This window comes from Macadamia integrifolia, chromosome 9 (genome assembly GCF_013358625.1).
Source record: "Macadamia integrifolia cultivar HAES 741 chromosome 9, SCU_Mint_v3, whole genome shotgun sequence".
NCBI lineage: Eukaryota > Viridiplantae > Streptophyta > Magnoliopsida > Proteales > Proteaceae > Macadamia > Macadamia integrifolia.
The window spans coordinates 9848734-9873540 of record NC_056565.1 but is presented as its reverse complement, the minus strand read 5'-3'; the positions used below and the strand labels follow the sequence as shown (position 1 = coordinate 9873540).

At 37.9% G+C, this 24807-nt stretch overlaps 3 protein-coding genes across 3 annotated transcripts; all 3 read left to right on the top strand.

Moving 5' to 3' along the window:
* Window positions 1–4463: 4463 nt before the first annotated feature.
* Window positions 4464–6767, top strand: LOC122088346 (aspartyl protease family protein At5g10770-like). The gene is made up of 2 exons (XM_042657582.1): window positions 4464–4756; window positions 5135–6767. The coding sequence occupies exons 1-2, from the start codon at window positions 4558–4560 to the stop codon at window positions 6400–6402; spliced, it is 1467 nt and encodes a 488-aa protein (XP_042513516.1). The 5' UTR covers window positions 4464–4557; the 3' UTR covers window positions 6403–6767.
* A 7258-nt stretch (window positions 6768–14025) lies between these two features.
* LOC122089496 (aspartyl protease family protein At5g10770-like) lies at window positions 14026–15399 on the top strand. Its single transcript, XM_042659253.1, has one exon. It carries the CDS (start codon window positions 14026–14028, stop codon window positions 15304–15306), a length of 1281 nt encoding a protein of 426 aa, XP_042515187.1. The 3' UTR covers window positions 15307–15399.
* A 6286-nt stretch (window positions 15400–21685) lies between these two features.
* LOC122089495 (aspartyl protease family protein At5g10770-like) lies at window positions 21686–23426 on the top strand. The gene is made up of 2 exons (XM_042659252.1): window positions 21686–22301; window positions 22747–23426. The coding sequence occupies exons 1-2, from the start codon at window positions 21686–21688 to the stop codon at window positions 23424–23426; spliced, it is 1296 nt and encodes a 431-aa protein (XP_042515186.1).
* The last annotated feature ends 1381 nt before the right edge of the window (window positions 23427–24807 follow it).

Genomic DNA, 24807 nt, shown 5'->3' with positions numbered 1-24807 from the left:
AGTTAGCTTCTGATGCGTTGGACAGGCACCGTTTTCGATTTGGCTAAGCCCTCTGCTTGCTCCCTCTGCTGATGGCCATGCCGAAGGTGGAGGTCGCAAGTGGGCTTAGTGGGATCGGCCTACCCTTTTGTATTTCTCTTTGTTTTGCTTTTTTCTCTTTCAATAAAATCACCTTTTAGCAAAAAAAAAAAAATTGATCTATATACAGTTATAAACTGGCCATAATAGAAATGGGGATGTAAATTATTGTGTCTTTTTTTTTTTTTTTGCTGTAAAAATGATAAATGATCTTTATATATACACTGATCATGAATAGATCTAACCCTCTAAATAAATGAGAGTGGATCAGATTCTCGTACTAGATTAATTCACACATATGGAATTCATCCAATGAAAATTCTTGTAATGGATTCCATCTATGTGGATCAGATCGTACGAAAATCATTATCATACGAGAACCTGATCCACACTCTAAATTGATAGCTGTGAAAGGAATATTTCATTATCTAATAAACAAACAAGAAAGACTTAAAGCTAACCATCATCTATTACAGAATGATTCAGGCCGCGTGACCAAAAATCCATAATTCGTTGAAAACTAAATTAATGGCTCAAGAAAATGAGAAATCTCTCTCACATTAGCTGTTACCACTCAACTTAGTTTTGCAAGTTGTAAACCTAAAACGCCAAAACTATAGAGAACAGTCAATATAACTTGGAAACTTCTGTCTGTAGAGCCTTAATCTAACTTAATAGCTTTTGACCTACTAGGTGGGGATGATAACTGTGACGTATAGGCCCAGAGCAATTCAAAAGCTTAGATATAAGATCAGGATTAAAGGATTTAAAACTGGAGATCGGATCAGCGTCCACCAGTCCTTTTTCTGAAGAAGTATATTAGCACCAGAGACTTAGAAGAAATTAAGAATGATAATAGAACCAAATTAAGCCACTCTACTACGGAGAAGGCCAAAATACTCCTCTGGATAAGTGTTCAAATCACCTATCATCTACCTCCAACCATGATTTGTATGCTCCGCTGGTTAGAGTAAACTTTTTCTTCTTATTATTTTTATTAGAGGAATTGAAGTTGAACACATCATTAAATTTTTTTGGAGTTAGTGGCTCAATCAATGGCGAGGTTGGAATGAGAAGGGTAATGAGACTTTTTCAAAGGGGAGGAGAGCACAAAACCTTACTCCCAAACCCAGGGAAGTTGCTTCATCGCAACCCAACCCATCAACCTCTTTGATTTTCACTTCTGGAACAGATCAGGGCATATAATGTCAGTGTTGTGACGGGAGTAGACGTCACTGTGACTCTGGTTTGGCGAGGGAGGTTCTGGTCCATGCTGCATCCAGAGTTGGACTCTAACAAGAGGGAGAAAAAAAAAAAAAAAAAAAAAAGAAAAGAAAGAGACCCTCTTCCAAGTGTAAAAAGATAATGAACATCAATTTTTTTTTAAAATAAAAAATAAAAACAATAAAAATGAAGTGGAAAGGGGATTACGAAGTTTGATTGGTTGACTCTACAGTTTATTCCAACAATGAGGGGGTAGTAATAAGCATCACAGGTTCACAATTCACCAGAGAGGAAGGGGAAAGTAATTCCCAACATTTTTTGGCAAGAATTCATGTGAACGAGGATTCAATCTTTGTCTCACTTCTTATCATTTTATAGGGTGAATATATAAATGATATATATGAAAATAAAAAGATACCCATGTATTGGCGTCCCAAATCATGTATGTTTTCATGATATTTTAGTGGAAAAGGCTATGGCAATCCGTGAAGGAATACTCGGGGCAATTTGTAAGGAATTTTTATTTATTAATAGAAAGTGATGATGAAGAAGTCATCACAAGCCTCCAGGATGAGAGGAAAATTCCAGCCTTATTGATTCCACCTGTTATTGCAAATATTTGACACCTGATTATTTCAGTTCTTTTAATTATACTTGAAGGATGTAAATTCTGTTGCAGACTTCCTTACAAGAAAAATCTAACTTTGATGATAGGATAGTCTGGCTCAATTCCGATCTCTATTTTTCTACTGAGTTTGCAGATCTAAGAAGTGTGTAATCCATTAATATTAATAGAATATTTTTCTACCTAAAAAAATAAAAAATAAAACACAAAAGATAGGTGTTGGATCCTTCCATTTACATCCATGTGAACGTACATATAGAAAATCCATTGTCCATAGTCTCATGATAATTTGGAGCATTTTGTTTTTTCTGGATAATAGAAGCATAGGATGCTTGTATGTAGATTCTTGCACACACTCTCTCACATCCCATGTATGGGTCCCGAGCCCTCTCTTTTATTGAATGATTTGTCATATCCCCTTCTGATGGTGCAAATCTACACTAGCATTCATATAAATCATTCTCCCTTGTAATTTTTCTAGGGGTGCAGAGTAATCTTTGTTGGAACATCTTCTATGCATGAGTTTCTCAGTCCTAGTCTTTTTCTTAGCTAAAAATAATTTCTTTTAAAAATAAAATTTTTAAAAAGAATACAGAGAGGTTCTTAGTCTAATAATTGTAATTTGTGGGCCTTGTGAGGATGGAATGCATCCCGTCATTTATGCCCGTGATTGATTTAGCTCAATAGAATTGAGAGACTCAAGGAGTGTTTAAAAAAAAAAAAAAAAAAGGCGAGCAGTTTTTTCCCTTCGGTGATTTTGAGGGCAAGCGGTTGGTTTCGTGACGGGGATGAAATGACAGTCTCACCCTTGGAAAATACAAAAAACCCACATCTCTTTATGCACCACTCGGACTCTCATTGGCTTTGCACTAATACAGGGCCATATGTCCCGGCACTAATCCCCATCCTTATCATAATTGACCATGCATATCTCTCTCCCTTGGCATGATTATAGATTACCATTTTCTTTTCACGGGGTTTGGGATTGGGATCCTGTTTTCTGTTCATATATAGTTTTGTAGCTTGAGATGGATAGCACATGTAGGCCCCAATTGTTAATCGTGAGTTTGTGACTCAAGACTGATTCTAGGTTGGACGCGGTCTGGTTCAAATGTGATTACGTCAAAAAGTTTCCCTCCATTTAATATGGAAGAGAAAAAGCTATTTGATCATGTGATCCCTAGACCAGTATGACAATCAATGGAAACATGAATCTCAGAATCCAAAAAAGGGATATGATGGTCATTTCAGCGCTCCTATGTCTGGACATTGAAGGCACGATCAGGTAATGTACCTTTCTCCTACATTTTCTTAGTCAATCTAGTCATGGGGCCAGCCCACTTGGGGTTGGCGTCCCAACTCAAGCAAGGGCCCATTGCTAAAAAGTTTGATACTTTTTCCTGGTCCAGAAAGCATTTGGAAGCAATAAGCAAAAAGTATTTCGACCAGCTGGAATTCACTTTCTTAAGACAATTGCTATCCACTTCTCTTCTCTTGATTGACCGCTTCTGCTGGTTTTCCTTTTTCTCCACAATTCTGGGAAGTTTCTTTAATCTACTGTCCGAATGTCATTTTATTTTCTCATGATCCCATGCTTCCCTAGTGATGTAACCAATTTGTTTGGGTTTGACTTCCCCATTACAAATCCCATTATCAAAAGAAAAAAAAAAGTGGGAGAGAATCTAGTATCCATCCCATTGGTTATATTTTGGGCTTAATTAGTAAGAAGAAAAAATTACATGGTTATTCATTTTTAGATTTTCTTTTACAAAATTATCAACTTAAAATTTTAATTAATAAAAATACCTAAGATCAAGTTTGGGTTTTTTAAATTATCCACCCAAACTTTCAGTTAACAAGAATACCCTAAATCAGGTTTAAGTTTATCAAATTATCCACCCAAAGTTTTCGATTAATAAAAATACCCAAAATCATGTTCAAGTATGATTGTTTACAAAATTATCTATTCGAAGTTTCAGTTAACAAAAATACCTGATCGTATGTGAAAAATGAAAGAGAATCACTATTTTGGGTAGTTTTGTAAACTCAAAATCTGAATATTTTTATTAATTGAAACTTTAAGTATATAATTTTATAAAAGAAAACCCAAAAATAAGTAATCATGAAATATTATATAACAATAATCCAAACAATCTATCGATAACTTTTGAGTATGCAACTTTTTTTTTTTTTACTGTGATAATAATAATAATTATAATTTTTTTTTGGTAAAGTGATAATAATAATGGAACTTTGACTTAATCTAAAAGTTGAGAAGATAGCTAGCTAGGCGGAGTACTCCATCAGGGTCCTTACAAGGGCTCAAGAGGGTGACTCCTCTAGGTCAGACAAAGTCATTTGTGCCTTCCATGTGCAGTGCCAGCACCTAAACAACGCGTGGGGACCAAATCTCTTGTTTTTCATTTGTATAGTGGTAGATAATATGCACTACACCAGTTGAGGAAGACTAAGAACAATGGGAAGTCTTTGTAGTCTTAGCTAAGATCCTTCCCCTCTTTAGATATATATATATATATATATAGAGAGAGACCTTGAAGGTTGGGTGTCCAGTAATCCATAGGGTCGAGGGAAAGAGAAATAATTGGTTGGACTTTGGAGAACCAATAATCATGGCCATAATAAACTACTCTGCCTACTTCCTCTTCCTTCTTCTCTCAACTGTTCTTCCTTTGTTTCTCTTTAGTTGTTCAGAGAAGGTGGAGGCCTATAGATTCGGAGAAATGTTTGCAAATCATCAACTCCATACATTTCATGTCGTTTCACTCAGCTCCTTGCAGCCAGCCGCAGTTTGTTCCACTAGTGCACAAGGTGATTTCTCTTAACTTTGTGTTTTCGATCCTATAAGTCTTTGTCATGTGGATTAGATAGTCGTGTAGCCATTGCACAACTGTGAGGACCAGTCAGAGATGTGCATAGGCATTCTATCAAAGGGTAGAGTGGTCTTTTTATCACCCATGTATCTAGGCATAGAGGCATGTGACCAAGTAGGGATCTTCTTTCAAGAAAAAATTGACTATTACCTAGGTTGCAACCAACCAAAGAAATAGAATAATTCATCTTCCCTTGTTTACAAATATCCTTCAAGATTCCATTTCTTTGATTACAACTTTGGCAGCAACCAAGTTTTGTTCCTTTTTTTACCCTTAAACATTATTTAATTTACAAGGGCTACTTCTTTGCTTTCAGGTTCTAAAAACATATGCAAGCTTCTGCCAGTAGCTCACAAATATGGGCCATGCTCACCACTCAAGAAAGGGAAATCAAAATTTTCAATTGCTCGCCAGATTCTCATCGACGACGAAAATCGAGTCAAGTCCATCCATTCCAAAATCTCCAACAAACAATCACCGGTAGCAGATTCTACAATAACACTTCCGGCCAACTCCGGTGCTTACCTAGGGACTGGAAACTTCGTTGTCAATATTGGAATTGGAACACCAGAGAAAAAGTTCACAGTAGCCTTCGATACAGGTAGTGATCTCACTTGGATCCAATGCCTACCATGCAACGCCAGCCAATGCTATTCGCAACAAGATCCCTACTTCAACCCTTCTGCATCCTCCACCTATTCTAACATCCCATGTAACTCTTCTGTGTGTACCCAACTGCAACTAATCCTAGGCGACACACTGTCCTGTAACACCACCACCACATGCCAATACCAGATTTTTTATGGTGACAGTTCCTTCTCTCAAGGGGACTTTGCAACAGACACATTAACACTGTCTTCCAGTGATGTCTTTCCGGACTTCCAATTTGGGTGTGGTCATAACAACCAAGGCCTATTTGGTTCTACAGATGGATTACTAGGTCTTAGCCGTGATCAGATCTCTTTGGTATCACAGACTGTTCAAAGGTATGGAAAGCTTTTCTCCTATTGTCTTCCACCCACAAGCAGCTCCACTGGTTTTCTTGCTTTCGGTTGTGAAGCAGGTTCCTCTTCTACTCTTCAATACACTCCACTGCTAACAAATCAGAACGACCCACTGTCTTATTACCTAAATATGACGGGTATAAGTGTTGGAGGACAGATGCTAAATATCTCAGAATCAGTATTTACAACTTCAGGAACCATTATAGACTCTGGAACTGTCATCACTCGTTTGGCACCAACAGCCTATTCAGCCTTACGGTCAGCATTTCGTCAAGGTATGTCAAAGTATCCCATGGCGCCGTCACCGAATTCTATATTCGACACATGCTATGACTTTTCTGGATACAGTACGGTAGACTTACCAACCATAGGATTGAATTTTGAGGGAGATACTGACTTGAATGTTGATCAGTCTGGGACTTTATTTCAAGCAAGCTCAACTGTATATTGCTTGGCTTTTGCTGGAAATAGTGCTGATACAGATTTGGGGATCCTTGGAAATACGCAACAGCTGACATTTGAGGTGGTTTATGATGTGGAAGGAGCAAAGCTGGGATTTGGCGCTGGGGCTTGTAGTTAATGAGAATCAGCCTCTGCAACGCAGCACACCCCTGCTCGCAACCCTTGCCCAAATTTCATCTTCTGCAACTACCCCCTTCCACTGGTTTCCTCCTCTACCAACGACCTTCCTAGCTCCCTTCCTAAAATCCATTTTTCTTCCCCTGCCCTGTGGTATTCCAACTGAAACAGGGGAAAGAATTTGAGTTGAAGTCAGTTATAACCTTGTTAAAAGCATCCTCTTCTAACTCATGTAGGTATTTAGAAGACCTGTTGGGCAAAATGGTTGAGATTTGTAAAGAGGAATTGTTGAAAATTCCCGAAATTCTATTACATCATGCTAGTGTATACAACATTTTCCCAAAGATAATATTTCTATTTCTAGAATTGAACAATCTATGGTCAACAATAGGAAGATACACCCTTATCCCATCTCTTTCTCTCTCTAAAAACAGAAGGGTGTAATCGATGTACGAGATTTCTGTATGTGCGAAGTCTGCGGGTGAGAGTTATGCAACCTTACTCTGAGAATGTGGAGGGATTCTTTCAACTCTCTGTCTTGAGAAAAAAAAAAAAAGAAAGAAAGATATAATACAAGATAGAATAGGACACATAATTAGGAAATGTAATCTAAGTCAATCTCAAATGCAATCTAATCCAATCTCCTAGGCTGATAAGGTTCTAGACACCCCTCAAGTTGAAGATCCATTGGGTCAGACCTTTAAAAACCATGGAACTATGTGGAGATACTCCCATGGACATGATGTAGACAATTCTAAAATGTTGACAATTTGATGAGTGGTGGAGATGGAAGTAATTGTTAACTCGTGATGCATAATCTTTTCATGATAAAATGTAAGTTTATCTCAACACGCTTGTTGCGCTCATGGGAGACATAGCTAATCAATAACATGACAATTATTGGTTTGTGTTGGTGAATCGGACGATTTTGGACCAAGGGTAATTTTGTGATTACACACCATGACCTGTATCAGGTTGGTATTGATATCATTGTGGGTTAATACTCATACCCTTTGGACGAAGGGTATTTCCGAGATTGAAAACCGTGAGTGTTACTGATATTTATCAGATTGGTATCAATATTACTTATCAGCCATTCCAGTCGATACCAAATTAATACCTAAAGCCATGCTTACATGGTAAGAAACATTTCTTAGTCGTGCGGTGCCTACGCCTGGATACAAAGTGATTGAGGGTGGCAAAATAATTGGCCCAATGCCAGCTGGTATAGGGACCATAAAAGTGTTCATTTCTCCTTTAGCTTATGGAGAAAGAAGTCTATCCATCTAAGCACTTCCAAGCCCACATGTATTTCCCTTATATAAGGGCAATGTGAAAAAGTTGTCACTGTCTATGTAAATAAGGTGATGTGTGGGCGTGGGGAACGTTAGGAAAACAAATTTCTTCGGCCCTTGATTTTATTAAGGAAAAAGAAAAGAAGGCCCATGATGCTAATTTGCATGTTCTTGGGTATGCTATCTCACATCACACTTATAGGCCCCATACTCTCTTTTCTCAATAAATATCCACCCATATTGGATGGTTTTTCAAACTTCCCTCCTATTAGTGCAAAACTACTCTTTGGAATTCCTACAAACCCCCTACCTTTTTATGGGGGAATAATTTTCGTGTGGTGGATTATGGTTTTGACTTTTGGTATCGTATTGGTTTCATTTGAGATCGATCCTCGATCTTTGATCAATTACCTGTATCGTTTTAGGGGTAAAATATTAAAAAACAAAAATTTTCAGAAAAACGAAGGGCAAAAGTGATTGATAATCGATCCTCTCGATATTGATATCGATAGTCGGAGAGACCAATACTGATACCAATACTAATACCAATACTAATACCGAGAACTAAATCCATGGTCTGGATGGAATGCGATTTGGCTTTTCGCCAAAGCTTCCTTCCCTTCATTGTATATTGGGTTTTTGATTAAACTGCCAAAAACAAGAGCTTACGGCTAAGAAGAGCATTCAGTTAGAAATAGACCAGTCTACATCCGGTTGGTTCGGTAGAAAAAAGCTGGACCAAGTTGTACTCAATTGGTCAATTTCTCAATATGCGTTGGAATCATAATTATAATAATAGGCCGAAAAATGCGTTGCCAAAAGCTTCAATTCATTTTCTTGGTCCAGCATGCATTAGAAAGCAATAAGGAAACAGCATATTCGACCAGCTGGGATTCACTTTCTTATGACAAAGGCTTCCACTCCCTCCTGTTTGACCACTTTTGTTAGAACTTTTTTTTCTCCCCATGGTCATAAGTTCCTAATTCCTAATTCTCATAAGTTCCGGTATTGCATATTCTGACTATATTCTGACCAGGTTCCAATCATGTTTCAACCCAATTCCACCTTTAAAGATTCAGTGGCACTTTAGTTTGTTTAATGTAGTCGGTATGTATGGATTTGAGTAGGTCCGTGTGATAGAGAATCTAATATCTCTTTTCGTGTGCTATGTTCTTAAGTAAAAAAGAAGATGATTCACTATGTTGTAAGAAAATATTACAACGGAGGTCTCTCAGGAACACCTAAAATCGTAGTGAGAAACTCACCCAAAACCTCTAAAATAAAAAACCCTGAATCTTACATTACTTGCTCAACAATAGTACATATATATAATCCTCCTAGTCAGGTCAATCTCTCGCGTCGTACCATACCCCATACCCCATACCCCAATATAAGATTAATGCTAGACTTTGGGCTAGGGCCTATCGGCCCAACCCCTTTGCCACCATCACAAACCTCAGAAAAAATCTCATTCAATTACAACCAAATTTTATGGAATCAGATCAATCTTTAAAACAAGTATAACACTTTCGGTTACACATGAAAAAATTTCTATCTGTTCTAATCTAATAATAGTTGACCAATGAGAGAGGCAACATATTCTAGGTCCTACAAGGTCTTGAGAGTGTGACTCCTTTTAAGTCGGCCAAAATTACTTTTCTATTCATGTGCGTTGTGCAGTACCACTGTATGAAAGCACACAAAATGATATATTATTCACTATATTGCTTGGGGACCAAATCTGTTAGATCAAACACCAAGAAACACGAATAAAGAGAGACAATAGATCCGTACGACACAGAGATTCACTATGTAGTATAAGGATTACAATCTAGCAACGGCGAGGAAGAACTCGCCCTGAAACCCTAGCTTCGTGAAAACCCTAGAATACAATGACTCTCAACAAGCAACAGTACATTATATATATATACTCCAAATAGCGGTTCGACCCATCGGGTCACGGTCGATCCGGTCGAACCATACGCCCCCGCACCCCCATACGAGATCAGTGATGGGCTCCGGGCTTGGGCCTATCGGCCCAAGCCCTCTGCTTCCATCATAGATCTCAGAAAAATTCCCATTCGGGTCGCCACCAAAATATATCGGATCGGGTCAATCTTCAAAACGGGTCAAGAATTCAAGACAAACTTAACAAAATCTATTATTTTCCATTGTCGAGGACGATACCATTACACGAGCAGGGAAAGATTAAGAACAATAATGGAATCTTGGAGACCCTATTAGTGATGTATTTGTTCAAGTAGTGGATGTGGTATATATCTTTCACTTGACAGTTGATTTCCTAATGGTGTGTTCATTTCTAAATATAGTGATCGTATAAGATATAATATTAATTATAATATAATGACCAAGTTCTCATCTATTATTTGAGATGATACGTGGTGTTTAGGTTCAGTTTTCTCTCTCATCTACTCTTCAAAACCAACAAAAATTCTTTGGCATAAGAATGTTTGATTTAGTTAAAATATTTTTAGACATAGTTTTATTGTTTGACATACTCTAAACTTATCTCTTCCTCGTTACGAAAAAAAAAAAGAACTTATCTCTCCCTACATTAGAGTTTCTTAAGAGTTTCTTGAGAGAAATCTTTATATCTTCAATTCTTGTCAATGTTAGAACTCTCAGAAAAATATTGACCATCTTTTCTTTTCTTGATCTATTTAGAAAGGATTCCTTAATAAGTATTAGCTTTATCAAAGAACTATCATTTCCTCTTACGGTGGATCTTAAAAAAAATCAATGGTAAGTCAATGTGTGACTGTATTGGAAAGCTTGCTTTCAGTTCTATGATTAATCATGTTTAGTGGAAAAAAAAAAAAAAGGACCTTCTTGTAGTGCACTATCATGAAAGCCATTTACTTTCGAAATTAGAAATAGAATCTTCCCCATTCATTTGGCTAGCCTAGATGCTTTTTAAAAGAGGCATCTGACCACATGTTGAGACCATCTTTTTATATCTCACCCCATCTTAGTTTCTTGATGCATCATCATTTTATAGTTGTTTCTTCCCACCCCATGTTTTTTATGCACCATCTTTTGCCCACTTGTTTTCCCCCTCCATGTCTTTTGATGTATCATCTTTCGGTTTACTGTTTTGGTCTTTTGTTTGGGGTCCCCTTAGTAGTGTGTCAATTCCAAACTTGCATCGGCAAGTTTGACCGTTCAAGCCTGAAACTGGCCGGCTTGTTTAATAAATGTGCCCTATTCAAACCCAACTTAGTTATAAACGGTAAGTCCCATTAAATATCTGATTACTTAATTAGACCCATCACAATACTGAGGTCTTAAAAGTGAAAAAGCCTGACCAATCGATTGACACCCCGACCCTTAGACTTGCCTTTGGGCTTCCTTCCGTGTTTTACAACAACAAACAACAACCAACGGAATCTTAGTAGACTTGCTAAGGCCCTTGGCGCTATATATATAGAAGTCGAAGGTTGGGTTTCCCATAGGGTCGAGGAAAAGTGAATAACTGGTTGGAGAATCCAACACCCATCAGGCATCAGTCATGGCCATTAACTACCCTTCCTTCCTTTTCCTTCTTCTTTCAATTGTTCTTCCTTTGTTTATCTTTAGTTATTCAGAGAAGGTAGAGGCCTATAGACTTCATCAAATCCAGACCCATCATGTCGTTTCACTCAGCTCCTTGAATCCAGCCTCAGTTTGTTGTACTCCTGCCCAAGGTGATTTCTCTTAACTTTATGTCTGTGTCTGTATTGGTGGAAATTCACCACTCTATGGGGCTGGTTTTGCTGTTCTCAGCTCTTTTCAATCACTAACATTTTGTGACTTAATATACCATTAGGAAAAGGGGAAAAAAAAATGTGGCGTCTGAAAATACACACCATTAGAAGTCCCCCCCAAAAAAACAAAAGAAAGGCTTCTGAATTAGTAGCCCAAAGCATTTACCTCGCAGTAGGATAGATTGGTTCTTTTTTTCTTTGGAAATTGTACCTTAACAAGAAATATAGAAGTATTTTAATTGGAATATTTTCTTTTTTTATTGGTTTCAAAGGAACAAAATTTATCTGTTGTCCGGGTTGTAGTTAAAGAAATAGAGTCTTGAATGGTATTTTGAAAAATATTAAATCACAGTCAGGTATTTATGAACCAAGGGATTGTGAATTATTCTATTTCTTTAACTGCAAGCAGCAGTTGCAACACTAAATTTACTCATTCTCAAAGGTCGTTATGATGGAGAATGGAAGGAGTCAAATTTAGTCCACTATCGTGGAATCTTCTTTTTTTTTTTTTGGGGGGGGGTGGTGGTGGGTGTTGAATGACAAATATATTATGAAGTGCTTGGACTACAAATACCCACCCACAAGGGAGAGGAGAAAGAAAAGAAAAGAAAAGAAAAGGTTGGCGGGGGGAGGGGGGGGGGAGGTTTTTGTAATTATCTCTCACCTGCTTATGTTACTAACTTTATGTCATTTCCTATTGGTTATAAAAAAAAAAAAAAATTCCTGATTTGGTAATTAATTTTTACTTTACTTTGCAACTAAATCCATGTTTTGGGAGAGAAGGGAGGGGGGAAAGGCTTTTGTAATCATTATTATGTTACTAACTTTGAATCATTTCTTATTTGGTTTTTAAATTATATTTTACTTTGCAACTAAATCTCTTGGATTTAAAAAGTGGAATAAAAATATATTCTAAGAATATCAATACTAAATTTTGAAATGAATTTAAGTAGTTTATACAATCATGTTGAGTAATGATTATATCCTTTTTAAGTATACAAATTTTATCTATATTCTCTTCAATTTCCCCTATAATCAGATAGATTCAAAGGAGATTTTTATTTTATGAAATCTAATAAGAATTAGCTTTTTGTTTCACATTCTCATTGTTACTGATTGCTAGGAAATTCTAGGCTACAAAGCAAAACCCTTTGCATCTGAAAGGTCTGTTTGTAAATAATCTAGCCAAACAGTTGCAATTTATTTACCAATTAAAAAGTATTCTTACGATTTACAAATTCTTTGCTCAAATTCTAGATCGAGATTGTCATTTCTTAATTTGAAAAATTATTCCATCTTTACAAATAAACGGACAAGCAAACATATAGGTTAACAATTGAGAAGGTATCAAAACTGCAAGGCATGGTGATGTGTCCCCCCCCCCCCCCTTCTCTCTCTCTCTCTCTCTCTCTCTCTCTCTCTTGGCTATTGATATTACAAAGATGGATGGTGGATTCTTTGTTAGTTGTCTCATCTATTTGGATCTAGTTTCTCAATATTAGATGGTGGATTCTTTGCTAGTTGTCTCATCTTTCTGGACCAAGTTTTTCACTACCCATGCGAATAGGAAAACTTCACATCTAAGCAACTGACCTTTTGGATTTATATGAGAAAGTGTACATTTCCAACTTGTACACTTAGTGGGGTGAAGTTTATGATGATACAGTAGGCTAATCACATTATGTGGGTGATCAGAGGAATGCACGATAGGCTATTAGCTCACCGGTAGATCTCCTCAGGAGGATAGATGGCGAGAATCAGATGAAATCCAATTTAGATCCAATTTTCTATTCCCTCGTGGGTTTTAGAATAATTCAAAGGGGACCACCAAAGCTCCTCTTTTCTTGAGAATCTATGCATCTCTTATCAGTATATAAACAATTTCCTCTCGAGCACAAAGTGATGGAGGTATCGTGGAGAAGTACACATTTCTGACCTTATACAATAAAGGTCAAGCTAAATGATGACGTAGGAGTGTAATCAGATGGTCGATTAGTAGTGGGAGAATGATCTTCTCGTCTCCATAATGGAAGAGAACTGGCTTTTTATTTCATTTTTTGTCAAGTGGGCATCCTAGATTTGGACTCAAGTGATCCAATTATTTTTTTTCATAAGCCTTCTATTTGTCAGTGTTGGTTCTCAAGCTCAGATAAAACATATAAGGTTCTAAATCCAGCCCACCAAAGACTAGTTACTTAATCAAGTATCTTGGATTAGGAGATCAACTTAACCTTTGACAATCCCTTCTTTTTTCTGTTAAAGATTTCGAAATTTTATTGAAATATAAAGAAACAAAAAAGGCATACTTAGAAACCTCACCTTCAGCATTGCTATCAGCAAAACTCTAAAACGCAGTCAAAAAATTTAAACTACGATCCGGTATTCATATCAACTAGCAACTCTTCCTTAATAAAGTTAGGGAAAGAAATTGCAGGTACTGGGCACACCCGATTTAGCCTTTGACAATCCCTAATTCATAGTTCTAATACTGTCACAATTTTTCAGACAGGTTATCTAAGTCATCATCTATCAATATGGTAATAAGTTGAGTAACTGTTTACTTGTATGCTTCCAGGTACCAAAAACTTAAGCAGGCTACTGCAGCTAGCTCACAAGTATGGGCCTTGCTCACCATTGAAGGGAAGGAAATCAAAAATTCCAAGTCTTCACCAGATTCTCATCGATGATCAAACCCGAGTTAACTCCATCCATTCCAAAATCTCCAACCAACAGCACTCACCGGTAGTAGATTCTACAGTTAAACTTCCCGCCAACGATGGTGGTTTCCTAGGGACAGCTAACTTCCTTGTCAAGATTGGACTTGGAAAACCGGAGCAAAATTTCACAGTAGAATTCGATACAGGTAGTAGTCTCACTTGGATCCAATGCCAACCATGCGGCGCCAACCAATGCTACACACAACAAGATCCTTACTTCAATTCTTCTGCATCCTCCACCTATTCCAACACCCCATGTAGCTCCAACGCATGCTCGCAACTGAATTCAGCTGGCTATGCACAATCATCCTGCACCACCAATTGCCTATACAATATCACCTATGCTGACAAATCCTACACTCAAGGCTACTTTGCAACTGATACACTCACACTATCTTCCTCTGTTGTCTTCCCCAATTTCAAATTCGGGTGTGGTAATAACAACCAAGGCACATTTGGTTCTACAGACGGATTACTAGGCCTCGGCCGCAATCAAGTCTCCATGGTATCACAGACTGCTCAAATGTATGGAAAGCTTTTCTCTTATTGTCTTCCTTCCACAACCAGCTCCACTGGTTTTCTTGCATTTGGTAGCCAAGTGGGGAGTTCCTCTTCTAATGCTCAATACACTCCATTACTAACAGATTCCAACAACTCCTCGTACTATTACCTAAATATGACGGGTATAAGTGTTGGAGGGAAGAAATTATCTATCTCAGAAAGAGTTTTTAAAACTTCAGGAACTATTATAGACTCTGGAACTGTCATCACTCGGCTGGCACCAATAGCCTATTCAGCTCTTCGGTCAGCATTTCGTAAAGCAATGTCCAAGTATCCGACTGTGCCGGCACCACAGTATTCAGTATTGGACACATGCTATAACTTATCTGGATATAGTAAGGTAGAGTTACCAAGCATAGTATTGCATTTTGGGGGAGGTACTGACTTGAATGTTGATCAATCTGGGATTCTCTTTGGAGAAAACTCAACAAGATTTTGCTTGGCTTTTGCTGCAAACAGAGATGCTACCCATTTGGGGGTCCTTGGAAATACTCAACAGCTAACATTTGAGGTGGTTTATGACGTGGTAGGCGAAAAACTGGGACTTGGCGCTGGAGCTTGTAGTTAATGATTTAGTGGTTAGCAATAAGAAGAGTAATTATGCTTCATCTCCTGAAAGGAATAATCTCAATAGACTTGAAACTTAGGAGCAGCGCCAAGACATTGCCTTGGGCTTCGTTTCCACCACAGATAATTGTTTCTTAATTTTTCTGGGAGGGGGGTATTTTCGTTGGAACATATTCTATGTGGGAGCTTTGAAGTTCTTCAATCTAGTCTCATGAAGTATGCAGATCAGGTTTTCGTACAAGAACCATTCTCGTAGAATCCTAATCCACACACATAGAATCCAACAGAAATCTATAATAGGATTAGATTCCATGTGTGTGGATCAAGATTGCTCGTCTAATAAATGTAATTTGTGGATCTTAACTGTGAGGATGGAATTGCTTGGTTTTCATGGTCGTGATTGACTCAGCTCAATATCATGAGGGGACTGGGGAAAATTTTCTTTTTCGAGGATTTCAGCAAACAAGGCGATAGTGCATATATATATACTCCTCCAAGTCAGGTCAATCCCTCAGGTAGTGCCATACCTCGTACCTTGTACCCCCATACGAGATTAATGCTGGACTTCGGGTTAGGGCCTATTGGCTCAACCCCTTTACTACCATCACAGATCTCAAAAAAATCCCTTTCAATCATCACCAAATTTTGTCAAATCAGATCAATCTTTAAAACAGGTCAAGAATTCGAAACTAAGTATAACACTTTCAATTACACATGAAGAAAATTTTTCTACTTGTTCTAAGCTAAAAATAATTGACCAATGAGATAGGCGACATATTCTAGGTCCCTACAAGGTCTTGAGAGTGTGATTCCTTTAAGTCGGCCATAATCACTTTTGTATTCATGTGTAGGACCACTATGTGAAAGCACCCAAATAATATATTATTCACTATATTGTGTGGGGACCAAATTTCTTGTTTTCCATTGTCGAGGACGATAGCATGCATTACACGAGGTGGGTAAGATTAAGAACAGTGGAATCTTGGACACCCAATCAGTGATGTATTTGTTTAAGTAGTGGATGTGGTATATATCTTTGGCTTGACAGTTGATATCTTAATGGTGTATTTATTTCTAAATATAGTGATCGTATAAGGTATAATATTGATTCTAATATAATGATCAAGTTCTCATCTATTATTTGAGATGATACTTGGTGTTTAGGTTCGGTTTACTCACTCTTCTACTTTTTGAAACCAACGAAAATTCTTTCACGTAAGAATATTTGGTTTAGTTAAAATATTTTTAGACATTATTTTATTATTTGACATACTCTGAACTTATCTCTCCCTACCTACGAGTTTCTCAAGAGAAATCTTTATATCTTCAATTCTTGTCAATGTTAGAACTCTAATTTAAAAATTTATGGACCATCTCTTCTTTTCTTTGTAATTTTCCTTGATCTATTTGGAAATGATTCCTTAATAAGTATTAGCTTTATCAAAGAACTATCATTCCCTCTAAAGGTGGATCTTAAAAAAAAAAAATCAATGGTAAATCAATGTGTGACTATATTGGAAAGTTTGCTTTCAGTTCTATGATTAATCATGCTTAGTGGGAAAAGAATTAAATATAAAATAAAATAAGCGGACCTTTTTGTCGTGCACTATCATGAAAGCCATTTATTTTCGAAATTAGAAATAGAATCTTCCCCATTCATTTTGCTAGCCCAGATGCTTTTTAAAATAGGCATCTGGCCACATGTTGGGACCATCTTCTTATATCTCACCACGCCCTAGTTTCTTCATGTATCATCTTTTTATAGTTGTTTCTTCCCATCCCATGTTTTTTATGTACCATCTCTTGCTCACTTGTTTTCCCCTTCCATGTCTTTTGATGTATCATCTTTCGCTTAGCTTATTTTGCCCATTTGTTTGGGGTCCCCTTAGTAGGGTGTCAATTCTAAACTTGCATCGGCAAGTCTGATCAATCAAGTCTGAAACTGGCCGGCTTCTTTAATAAATGTGCCCCACTCAAACCCGACTTATTTATAATTGGTAGGTCTCAGTGCAATGGTACAATCTAATGGGCGACAAACCAGGACCAATCAATAATAGCCTAACATGTAAAAAACCCATTTAGAGTCGTTTCATTCAGCCCAACGTGTTTAAAGGTCTTTTTCTTTTTTTTTCTCGGTAAAGAAAAAATGGTGTTCCATTGTAGTGATCATAGCCCCCAAGACAAGCCCTCGTACGGCAAGCAGTGCTTTTGCAGGACCAATGGGTGATAGTGGGCATACCAAGACTCGAACCCACAACCAGCCGACTCGAATGGTGATAAATTGAGGGCAGTGTTTAAAGGTTATTTTTAACTTGATTAAAGTTAAATGTCTCATTAGTCCGTTTAAGGCACAATTAAATATCTGATTATTTAATCTGACCCATCACAATACAAGGTCTTAAAAAGGTGAAAAACCTGATTAAGCCCGACCAATCGATTGACACCCCGACCCTTAGGCTTGCCTTTTGGCTTCCTTCCGTGTTTTACAACAGCAAAGAACAACCAACCGAATCTTCGTAGACCTGCTAAGATCCTTGGCGCTCTATATATAGAAGTTGAAGGTTGGGTTTCCAGTAGGCAGTAGCCATAGGGTCGAGGGAAAGTGAATAACTGGTTGGAGAATCCAACACCCATCAGGCATCAGTCATGGCCATTAACTACCCTTCCTTCCTCGTCCTTCTTCTTTCAATTGTTCTTCCTTTGTTTCTCTTTAGCTGTTCAGAGAAGGTAGAGGCCTATAGACTTCATCAAATCCAGATCCATCATATCGTTTCACTCAACTCCTTGAATCCAGCCTCAGTTTGTTCTACTCCAGGCCGAGGTGATTTCTCTTTACTTTTTGCCTCTGTTTGTATCGGTGGAATTTCACCACTCTTTATTGGGCTGGTTTTTTCTGTTCTCAGCTCTTTTCAATCACTCTACTATTTTGTGTCTTAAGGGGAAAAAAATGTGGCGTCTGAAAATACACACCATTTGAAGGTCTTAATATAGGGTTTTTTTTTTTTTTTTTTTTTTTTGCCCTTTTGAAATTTCACTTTAACAAAAAATATAGAAGTATTTTAATTGGAATATTTTCTTTTCTTGTTGGTTTCAAAGGAATAAAGTTTAGCTGCTGCCCTGGTTGCAGTTAAAGAAATGGAATCTTGAATGGTTTTCTGAAAAAATATTAAATAGCTGGAGGGTATTTGTGAACCAAGGGATTGTGAATTATTCCATTTCTTTAAATGCTAGCAGCAGTTTCATTGCTAAATTTGCTCCCTTTCAAAGGTCACTATGATGGAGAATGAAAAGAGTCAAATTTAGTTCACTACAGTGGAATCTTTTTTTTTTTTTCCTTTTTGGTGGGGGGTGGGGTTGTAGGGGGTGAATGACAAATATATTATAAAGCGCATGGACACAAACACCCACCCAAAAGGGAGAGGAGAAAGAAAAGAAAAAGTTGGGGGAGAGGGAGTTTTGTAACTATAATCTCATGTGCTTATGTTTCTAACCTTACATCATTTTCTATTTGATACAAATATATATATATATATATATAAATCATTCCTTATTTGTAATTAAATTTTACTTTACTTTGCAACTAAATCTCTTGGATTTGAAAAGTGAAACAAAAATAATATTTTAAAAATATCATTACTAAATTTGGAAAGGAATTTAGGCAGTTTTTACAATCATGTTAAGTAATGATTATATCCTTTTTGAGTATAAATTTTTTACCTTTTATTCCCTTCAATTTCCCCTATAACCAAATAGATTCAGAGGAGATTTTTATTTTATGAAATCTAATAAGAATTAGCTTTTTGTTTCATATTCTCATTGTTACTTAAGCTAGGGAATCCTAGGCTGCAAAGCAAAACCCTTTGCATATGAAAGGTCTTTTTGTAAATAATCTAGCCAAACAGTTGCAATTTATTTACCAATTAAAAAGTGTTCTTACGCTTTATAAATTTTTTGCTCAAACTCTAGATCGAGATTGTCATTTTTTAATTTAAAAAATTATTCCATCTTTAAAATAAACAGACAAGCAGACATATCAATTAACAATTAAGGTGGTATCAAAACTGCAAGGCATGGCGATGTGTGCATCTCTCTCTCTCTCTCTCTCTCTCTGCTATTGGTATTAGAAAGATGGATGGTGGATTCTTTGTTATTTGTCTCATCTTTTTTGATCTAGTTTCTCAATAATACTAAATGGTGGATTCTTTGTTAGTTGTCTCGTCTACCAAGTTTTTCAACACCCATGCGAATAGGGAATCTCTGCATCTAAGGCAACTGACCTTTTGGATTTGTATGCGAAAGTGTACGTTTTTAACTTGTACAATAAGTGGGGCGAAGTTTTATGATGACACAATAGCCTAATCACATTATGTGAGTGGCCAGAGTAATGCACGATAAGCTATTAGCTCATTGTTAGATCTCCTTTGAATGATAGATGGGACGAATCACTTGAGATCGAATGTAGATCTAATTTTCTGTTCCCTCGTGGGTTTTAGAACAGTCCAAAGGGACCACCAAAGATCCTCTCTTGTTGGGAATCTATGCATCTCTTATCAGTATATAGACAATTCTCTCTCAAGCACAAAGAGTGATGGAGGTATCGTAGAGAAGTGCACATTTCTGACCTTATACAATAACTGTGAAGCTAAATGATGGCGTAGGTGTCTAATCATATGGTCAGATTACTGGTAGGAGAGTGATATTCTCTACTCCATGGCTTTTATCTCATTTTTTATCCAGTGGGCATCGTAGATTTGGACACAACTGATCCAATTAATTTTTTTCATGAGCCTTCTATTTGTCAGTGTTGGTTCTCAAGCTAAGATAAGACAAATAAGGCTCTAAATCCAGCCCACCAAAGACTAGTTACTTAATCAAGTATCTTGGATTAGGAGATCAACTTAACCTTTGATAATCCCTTCTTTTTTCTGTTAAAGATTTCGAAATTTTATTAAAATATAAGGAAACAAAAAAGGCATACAATGCAAGATAGAAGCCTCACCTTTAGCATTGCCATCACCAAAACTCTAAAATGCAGTCAAAAAATTTAAACTACGATCTAGTATTCATATCAACTAGCAACTCCTCCGAAGGAAATTACAGTACTGGACACACCTGATTTAGCCTTTGACAATCCCCAATTCATAGTTCTAATACTGTCTCAATTTTTCAGACAGGTTATCTAAGTCGTCATCTATCAATATGGTAATAAGTTGAGTAACTGTTTACTTGTATGCTCCCAGGTACCAAAAACTTAAGCAGGCTACAAACATGGATGGTGGATTCTTTGTTAGTTGTCTCATCTTTTTGGATCTAGTGTCTCAATACTAGATGGTGGATTCTTTGCTAGTTGTCTCATCTTTCAGGGCCAAGTTTTTCACTACCCATGCGAATAGGAAAACTCCACATCTAAGGCAACTGACCTTTTGGATTTATATGAGAAAGTGTACATTTCCAACTTGTACACTTAGTGGGGTGAAGTTTATGATATACAGTAGGCTAATCACATTATGTGAGTGATCAGAGGAATGCACGATAGGCTATTAGCTCACCGGTAGATCTCCTCAGGAGGATAGATGGCGAGAATCAGATGAAATCCAATTTAGATCCAATTTTCTATTCCCTCGTGGGTTTTAGAATAATTCAAAGGGAACCAACAAAGCTCCTCTCTTCTTGAGAATCTATGCATCTCTTATCAGTATATCAACAATTTCCTCTTGAGCACAAAGTGATGGAGGTATCGTTGAGAAGTACACATTTCTGACCTTATACAATAAAGGTCAAGCTAAATGATGACATAGGAGTGTAATCAGATGGTCGATTAGTAGTGGGAAAATGATCTTCTCTACTCCATAATGGAAGAGAACTGGCTTTTTATTTCATTTTTTGTCAAGTGGGCATCCTAGATTTGGACTCAAGTGATCCAATTATTTTTTTTCATAAGCCTTCTATTTGTCAGTGTTGGTTCTCAAGCTCAGATAAAACATATAAGGTTCTAAATCCAGCCCACCAAAGACTAGTTACTTAATCAAGTATCTTGGATTAGGAGATCAACTTAACCTTTGACAATCCCTTATTTTTTCTGTTAAAGATTTCGAACTTTTATTAAAATATAAAAAAACATACTTAGAAACCTTCTTCAGCATTGCCATCAACAAAACTTTAAAACTCAGTCAAAAAATTTAAACTACGATCCGGTATTCATATCAACTAGCAACTCTTCCTTAATAAAGTTAGGGAAAGAAATTGCAGGTACTGGACACACCTGATTTAGCCTTTGACAATCCCTAATTCATAGTTCTAATACTGTCACAATTTTTCAGACAGGTTATCTAAGTCATCATCAATCAATATGGTAATAAGTTGAGTAACTGCTTACTTGTATGCTTCCAGGTACCAAAAACTTAAGCAGGCTACTGCAGCTAGCTCACAAGTATGGGCCTTGCTCACCATTGAAGGGAAGGAAATCAAAAATTCCAAGTCTTCACCAGATTCTCATCGATGATCAAACCCGTGTTAACTCCATCCATTCCAAAATCTCCAACCAACAGTACTCACCGGTAGCAGATTCTATAGTTAAACTTCCGGCCAACGATGGTGGTTTCCTAGGAACAACCAACTTCCTTGTCAAGATTGGACTTGGAAAACCAGGGCAAAATTTCACAGTAGAATTCGATACAGGTAGTAGTCTCACTTGGATCCAATGCCAACCATGCGGCGCCAACCAATGCTACACACAACAAGATCCTTACTTCAATTCTTCTGCATCCTCCACCTATTCCAACACCCCATGTAGCTCCAACGCATGCTCGCAACTGAATTCAGCTGGCTATGCACAGTCATCCTGCATCACCAATTGTATCTACCATGTCTACTATGGTGATGGATCCTCCTCTCAACGCTACTTTGCAACCGATACACTAACACTATCTTCCTCTGATGTCTTCCCCAATTTCGAATTCGGGTGTGGTGAGAACAGCCAAGGCACATTTGGTTCTTGTTAGATCAAACACCAAGAAACACGAATAATAAAGAGATAATAGATCCGCACGACAAAAATTTAACGATGTTCACACACCAGGGTGGTGTGCTACGTCCTCGGGCGAAGAAGAAGCTGATTCACTATGCTGAAGAGAAATTACACCCTAGCAGCGGCGAGGAAAAACTCGCCCTGAAACTCGAGTTGCGTGAAAACCCTGGAATACAATGACTTTCTCAACAAGCAACAGTACATTATATATACTCCAAAATCGTGGGTCAACCCATTGGGTCGCGGTCGATCCGGTCGAACCATACCTATGCCCCCGCACCCCCATACGAGACCAGTGATGGGCTCCGGGCTTGGGCCAATGCTTCCATCACAGATCTCAGAAAATTTTCCATTCGGATCACCACCAAAATATGTCGAATCGGGTCAATCTTCAAAACGGGTCAAGAATTCGAGACAAACTTAACAGTTCTACTGATGGATTATTAGGATTTGGCCGTGGTCAGATCTCTATGGTATCACAGACTACTCAAAAATATGGAGGGCTTTTCTCTTATTGTCTGCCATCCACAACCAACTCCACTGGTTTTCTTGCATTCGGAAGCCAAGTGGGGAATTCCTCTTCTAATGCTCAATACACTCCATTACTAATAGATTCCAACAACTCCTCTTACTATTACCTAAATATGACGGGTATAAGTGTTAGAGGGAAGAAATTATCTATCTCAGAAACAGTTTTTAAAACTTCAGGAACCATTATAGACTCTGGAACTGTCATCACTCGTTTGGCACCAACACCCTATTTAGGTCTCCGATCAGCATTTCGTCAAGCAATGTCCAAGTATTCGGCTGCGGCGTCACCAGATTCACTATTTGACACTTGCTATAACTTGTCTGGATACAGTAAGGTAGAGTTGCCAACCATAGTATTGCATTTTGGGGGAGGTGCTGAGTGGAATGTTGATCAGTCTGGGATTGTTTTTGGAGGAAACTCAACTCCATTCTGCTTGGCTTTTGCTGGAAACAGAGATGCTACCCAGTTGGCGATCCTTGGAAATACTCAACAGCAAACATTTGAGGTGGTTTATGACATAGTGAGAGAAAAGCTGGGATTTGGAGCTGGAGCTTGTAGTTAATGATGGAGTGGTTAGCAATAATAAGATTAATTATGCTTCATATCCTGACGATAATAATCTTAAAGGAAATTTACATCCACCTCCCCTCATGTTTGCCCTTATTACATATACCCCTCACGTTTCTTTATTATAAATAAACCCATCAAACCTAACACTGTGAGTGAGGTGTTAATTTTTTTAAATGAAAATGATTTTTTTACCCTTATTACATCATGAACTTAAATGTCCTAAATCTCAAGACCATTTTAAAAACTTCAACAAAAAAATCTCCAACGAACTGATAATTCACTATGGTACTTCCCAAATTATAGAATGGAACACCGGCGCCGCCGATGCTACTACCGCCACCACCTGCACCCTCACCCGATTGTCCAACTCCACCACCACCTGTGACGCTTGAAGACTGGTATGCAGTAAGTTGAACCTGCACTGGCGATGCCTCCCCTCCTCCAACGGTAGCCTCTCAAACATTGCATTAGAAAATGACGCCGCCATCAGCACCACCGGACCTGGCACCACCAATGCCCCAACCACACCGCCTGCAACAACCTGTCCTTGCCCACCCACAAGAAATATTGTTAGCCCACCAACTCCAAGCGACACCGGCGGTGGTAAAACAGTCCCTATTGAATGTGAGAATATTTCTTGTGTTTCATTTACTAGGTAATAGTATACATACATGAGTACATGAGATAATAGATTGATTTAGTTACCTATGGAAGATCGGATTACAATCTGATTCTTCCAAGAGTAACAATACAAAATTTCTAAGTTTCAACTACAGAAGATAGGATAATAAGAAATCTGAGATCTTGTGGAGCTTGATATCACATGTGAGATTGTGATGTTGATGTGAAAATCTTATCACCCAATTATCTATGAGCTGGACTGTTGATCAATACTGGGCAATACACCCCCTCAAGTTGTAGGCGGAGGAGACCGAACCTTCAACTTGTCCCTCAGGAATTGGAATCGGGCTGTGGCAAGACGTTTAGTGAGAGCATCAACGAGCTGATCAGTTGTGGAGATAAATTGCACAGTCAACTGACGATTGGCCACACGCTCACGAACAAAGTGGAAATCAATCTCTACGTTTTTTGTGCGAGCATGGAGCACCGGATTGGCCGATAAATATATGGCACCTATATGATCACACCATAGGATTGGGGGGCCTTGAATAGGAAAGCTCAATTCCTGAAATAGAGATTCCAACCATATGAGTTAGGCAGAGGCATCTGCTAATGCTTTGTACTCAACTTCAGTTAAGGAACGAGCCTTAGTTTTCTGTTACGAGAGGACCAGGAGATCAGGTTTGGCCTAAGATAGATGGCGTAAGCACTAGTGGACCAACGATCAGAACTGCTACAAGCCCAATCGGCAT

What these genes read in the sequence shown, in the direction of transcription:
- LOC122088346 (XM_042657582.1), top strand. Translation starts at nt 4,558, where the DNA reads ATGGCCATAATAAACTACTCTGCCTACTTCCTCTTCCTTCTTCTCTCA. An exon ending in TTGTTCCACTAGTGCACAAG is followed by an intron (nt 4,757 to 5,134) that starts GTGATTTCTCTT and finishes CTTTGCTTTCAG; the next exon opens with GTTCTAAAAACATATGCAAG.
- LOC122089495 (XM_042659252.1), top strand. Translation starts at nt 21,686, where the DNA reads ATGCTTCCAGGTACCAAAAACTTAAGCAGGCTACTGCAGCTAGCTCAC. An exon ending in CCAAGGCACATTTGGTTCTT is followed by an intron (nt 22,302 to 22,746) that starts GTTAGATCAAAC and finishes CAAGAATTCGAG; the next exon opens with ACAAACTTAACAGTTCTACT.
- LOC122089496 (XM_042659253.1), top strand. Translation starts at nt 14,026, where the DNA reads ATGCTTCCAGGTACCAAAAACTTAAGCAGGCTACTGCAGCTAGCTCAC.